Raw genomic sequence first — 4,161 nt, 5'->3', positions numbered from 1 at the left:
ACAGAAAGTAATTTAATCATTACTATTTTATTTTTAATTAATTGAATTTTAACTAAAATTAAAATTCAAAACTTTAATAATTTAGAAACTCAACCCAGGCAACACCAAAACAAAATCATTATTATTTTACACCTGGCTGTATCTGGAGCGGCAGGCAGGCTGGCAGCCAACTAAAACAGAGCCTCTGACTTAATTTGCCACTGGGCTCACGAGAGGACCCCACTGATCCACGTATCCTTCATCTGTTCATTCCACACAAATCTCAAAGAATCATATTTCTAATAGGAAGAACCAGAGAAGAAGCAAACTCCATGCGGGCGTTACCATTACGTTCCTCTGGCTTTCCTTTTGCTTCCAATTTCCTTGACTAAAGAATTACTCTTTAATCTTTCCAGTTCACAAACTAAAATACTTAACTGTTTTTTTTTTTTTCTTAATTTGTTTCGTTTTCATTCATGTGTTTGATGAGAAAAGTTGCAGAGGAATGAAGGTTTTGACAGACAGAGAAGCAGAGCCGGAAGATGGAAGATGTGCCTGGCGCAATGGGGACAAGCGCTAGCTTGGCTCTGAGATTGGGCCAGGCTATTTTCTCAACAGCTTCCCTTCTGTTCATGTGTCTGGGCATTGACTTTTACAGTTATACTGCTTTCTGGTACTTCTTGATTTTTATTATACTGCACTTTGATCAAATTAAATTGATCTTTTTTCTATCTTAATCCAATACCCATGTCTCTTTTTTTGTCAGATTATAGAATTTCTTTTGTAGTTGTTGCAATTCCATGCCGCAGAACGTATGTCTTATCAATTGCTTTGTTCTTTGCTCCTGCATATTTCTTTTCTTATTCCTCCTAATTACTGGTTAATTCTCAGCTATGCCCTTGGAAATAATACAAGGGACAAATGATAAAGATCATTGACATAAAGGCGAAAGTGAATTGGGCTCATAGGGCGGGAGGGTTGGGGGGAGGGGATGTTGGTGGGTTGGGGAGAGAGAGAGAGAGAGAGAGAGAGAGATATAGAGAGGGAGAGGGAGAGGGAGGGGTGGACTGTGGAGATAGCATTTGGGTTTTGAGTGATTTCCAAATGCTAAATTTGGTCATTAGGACTATTCCATCTGGTACTTTTGTTGCTTAAACATGTTGAAAATTTCCCTGGCCTCATCATATATAAATTTAAACCCATTTGGGATATAAATGTTGGAAAACGTTTCAAACAGCTTTAGAGGGACCTTGTACTTATTAGGGCCTTCTTTCCAGATGAGACCTGTAATTGTAGCCTCCTTAGTTTGATGATGATGAGGCTTTTGTTTTTTCTAGTAGTGGATTGCCCAGGATACCAGGGTTCAGAGCTTGGGTTGATTATGTCGATGTTGCATTTTATATGGAAACTGTTGATATTTTCCTTGTAGCTCTGGTAAGAAGTGAATCCCCTTTGCTTGGAATCAACTGCAATTTTTTTTCCCCAAATTTCTCTCACGCTGATCACTATCCTTATTATACTGTTTCTTGCCAATGAAATTTATGGATTCGCCAAAGAACTATTGAAATCAACTATGTGAGATAAATACAAATAAAAAGTGAATTTCTTTTAGCCTCATCAGCAGAATTGTCCTTCTGAAAATTACAAGAACTACGTTTTGCCACTTTCAATTTTCCTTTGATGATAGAATTCAGATGCCCTTTATTATCAAGCCATTTTTTTCTGATTTTCATGATTGATTATCCCTTTCTTGTGCAGCTATTTGGTGACTGTAATGGGTTTGGTAATTCCATGGAGCGTAACTCTGGTGCTAGTGGATATATATTCTGTCTTTGTTAAATGTTTACCTCATCAACCAAAAATTCTTTCAGCCATTATCATTGGAGATTGGGTATGCGGTGGTTTTCTTTCTTTAAAAATGACTATTTTGATAACAAGAAATGCTAAGGATACATAACCACTTGATTCCATTGCAGGTTTTATCATTTCTATCATTAGCAGCAGCGGGCTCAGCAGCAAGTGTTACAGATCTTCTGCTTGATGTTGGAACTTCATATTGCCCTGCAAAGATGTGTAGCAGATACCAGTTGTCTGCTGCTATGGCTTTCCTGTCATGGTTTCTGTCATTTGCTTCATCTCTCTTCAATCTTTGGCTTCTACCTTCTTTGTAAACTCTTCTAGTTTCTGTATGGACATAAATGAACCATTTGGGCAAATCTTGACAAAGTCTTGTTGCTCAATGTCAAAGCTTGTACAATATTGAGTACTTTTAACAGTTTACAGCTAATATTAAATGATAGAACCGGTTCCCCCATCAATTTAATCAAGCACATAGCCAAATCTTTAATGGATTTTCCCAAACTTTTCCTTCCCCATTTCTCTTATTGAAAAGAAAATGCTGTATCCATGCAACCCCGAGAACCATTTTGTGGCATGAAGGATTTCAGTGCAGGGTATTTATTTATTTATTTTTGGTTCTGCCGACACCTTAGCCACAGTGACCTTGATTAGCACCATTGTGAGCTGGTGCTCCCCACATGAGGTACATGTGCATCAAGGCATTTATATAGATAATAAATGAATTTTGGAAAGAATGTTAATGTGGGTCCAGATTGTGAAGACACTTTCGTTGTTGAATAAATTTAGATCACCAAGTTGAAAAGCTCTTCCATCTCTCAATGAGGGGCTTATTGTTTGTGAGGACAAAAATTGATACCCGCAAATGATGGTGGTCAAGGCCAACCCTATCAAAGTTCTATACAAATATTTGAAATGGGATATTAGGCTTTGGTGGGACATGAATGAGATTGAATTGACCTCCCCCTTGTGACAATTAAGAACATCAAAATCACCTATATCAATTTGATCCAACAAAAACCAAACTGCACTCACCATTATTGATGAAAAATGATCTATTAAGGTATTGGGAGCTCACAATTTTTCATATTTTAAGATTTTTTAAGGAAATTTAGCTACTCTGAATTTTTTTTTTTAATTGTTTAATATACATGCACACACATGGATAAGGAAGGAACATATTATTTGACAAAATCATGGCAATTTTGTCAAACCATACTAAACCTTATATCCCACACACACATTATCCACAACGAATATGAAATTCCAAAAGACTAGTCTGTTGCCCATAAACAGATGAATATTTAATTTATATATTGGAAGAAAGTATTCAATATGGACTGCGAGACCATTAGTTTTGATCATTATTTTTGAATTAAATAAAGGGAATTAAATTCAAAAAAATAGAAGAAAAAGGATTTTTCAAGTTTTTTTATAGAGGATTTTTCAAGTTCTAGTATCAAACTTTAGAAGGTTTAATCTCTTCTACCATCCCTCAACTTTAAATGTTGTTTCATCATTATCCTCAATTTCAAATTGTATTATAAAAATACTTAAATTTCAATTTAATACTGCTCAAAGTCCATCTAACCAAATTTGATTGGGTACTCCAGCTAGAAGTTGATTGGGACATGTCCGAGTAGATTAGAAACAACAAAAAACTTAGAGGACTTTTAGTGATATTAAATTTAAGTTTAAGAGTTTTTGTGGGAAAGTTGAGTGATGGTGATAAGTTGAATAAAAGATGAAATTAAGCCAACTTTAAAGTTCCTAACTTATCAACCAATTGCCATGTTCTTCACTTTCAAATGTTTGACTGTTGCTTCCCACCTTAACCACGCACTCAGTTCATTCCACCAATTCAAGTCTTAAACGGACTCACGAAACTCTTCACTCACCACTCGATAAATACTCCACCATGAAAGAACTAAAGTGAATCCATGCACAAATCATTGTTCATGGCCTCATCATTTAGACTTCACTCTCGACAAGTTAATCTCTTCTGCTCTGTTTTTGATAGACCCGGTCAAGGGCCAACTTTGGTATGGTTCTGGGTTGGAATAGGTGGTTCCTAGCCTTTGGCAGGATTGAATCAAAACCAGCCCAATTTTAGACGGTTTGAGCTGATTTCAAGCCAATTCTAGTCCCGTTCGAAGGCGATTCCAATTCCAGTTTTTAATGGTTATGATTATGGTTGGGCCATAGTTTGGTTCAGCCATAGTTTGGTTTAGTTCAAGACAATCCCAGTTCAATTTCAGTTCACAAAATTAATTATGTATCAACATTAATAGAAAATTACAAAAAGTGAAACAAATTTCATGTACA

General features: G+C 36.0%; 1 protein-coding gene across 2 annotated transcripts; it reads left to right on the top strand.

Annotated features, from left to right (window-relative positions):
* The first annotated feature begins 215 nt into the window (after positions 1–215).
* On the top strand, positions 216–2,297 carry LOC110663211 (CASP-like protein 5C1). Of its 2 annotated transcripts, XM_058150154.1 has the most exons (4): positions 256–410; positions 449–652; positions 1,738–1,870; positions 1,956–2,297. In XM_058150154.1, the coding sequence occupies exons 2-4, from the start codon at positions 522–524 to the stop codon at positions 2,148–2,150; spliced, it is 459 nt and encodes a 152-aa protein (XP_058006137.1). In that variant the 5' UTR covers positions 256–410; positions 449–521; the 3' UTR covers positions 2,151–2,297. The 2 variants fall into 2 exon arrangements, with proteins under 2 accessions (XP_021678153.1, XP_058006137.1); XM_021822461.2 differs by having other exon boundaries at positions 216–652.
* The last annotated feature ends 1,864 nt before the right edge of the window (positions 2,298–4,161 follow it).

This window comes from Hevea brasiliensis, chromosome 7, assembly GCF_030052815.1.
Source record: "Hevea brasiliensis isolate MT/VB/25A 57/8 chromosome 7, ASM3005281v1, whole genome shotgun sequence".
In the NCBI taxonomy this organism is placed as follows: domain Eukaryota; kingdom Viridiplantae; phylum Streptophyta; class Magnoliopsida; order Malpighiales; family Euphorbiaceae; genus Hevea; species Hevea brasiliensis.
This window is presented reverse-complemented; position numbering and strand designations above follow the sequence as displayed.

Excerpts from the sequence above, each read along its gene's own strand:
- LOC110663211 (XM_021822461.2), top strand. The coding sequence starts at position 522 with ATGGAAGATGTGCCTGGCGCAATGGGGACAAGCGCTAGCTTGGCTCTG. Across the intron at positions 653-1,737 it reads TACAGTTATACTGCTTTCTG|CTATTTGGTGACTGTAATGG; the intron begins GTACTTCTTGAT and ends TTTCTTGTGCAG. Across the intron at positions 1,871-1,955 it reads CCATTATCATTGGAGATTGG|GTTTTATCATTTCTATCATT; the intron begins GTATGCGGTGGT and ends ATTCCATTGCAG.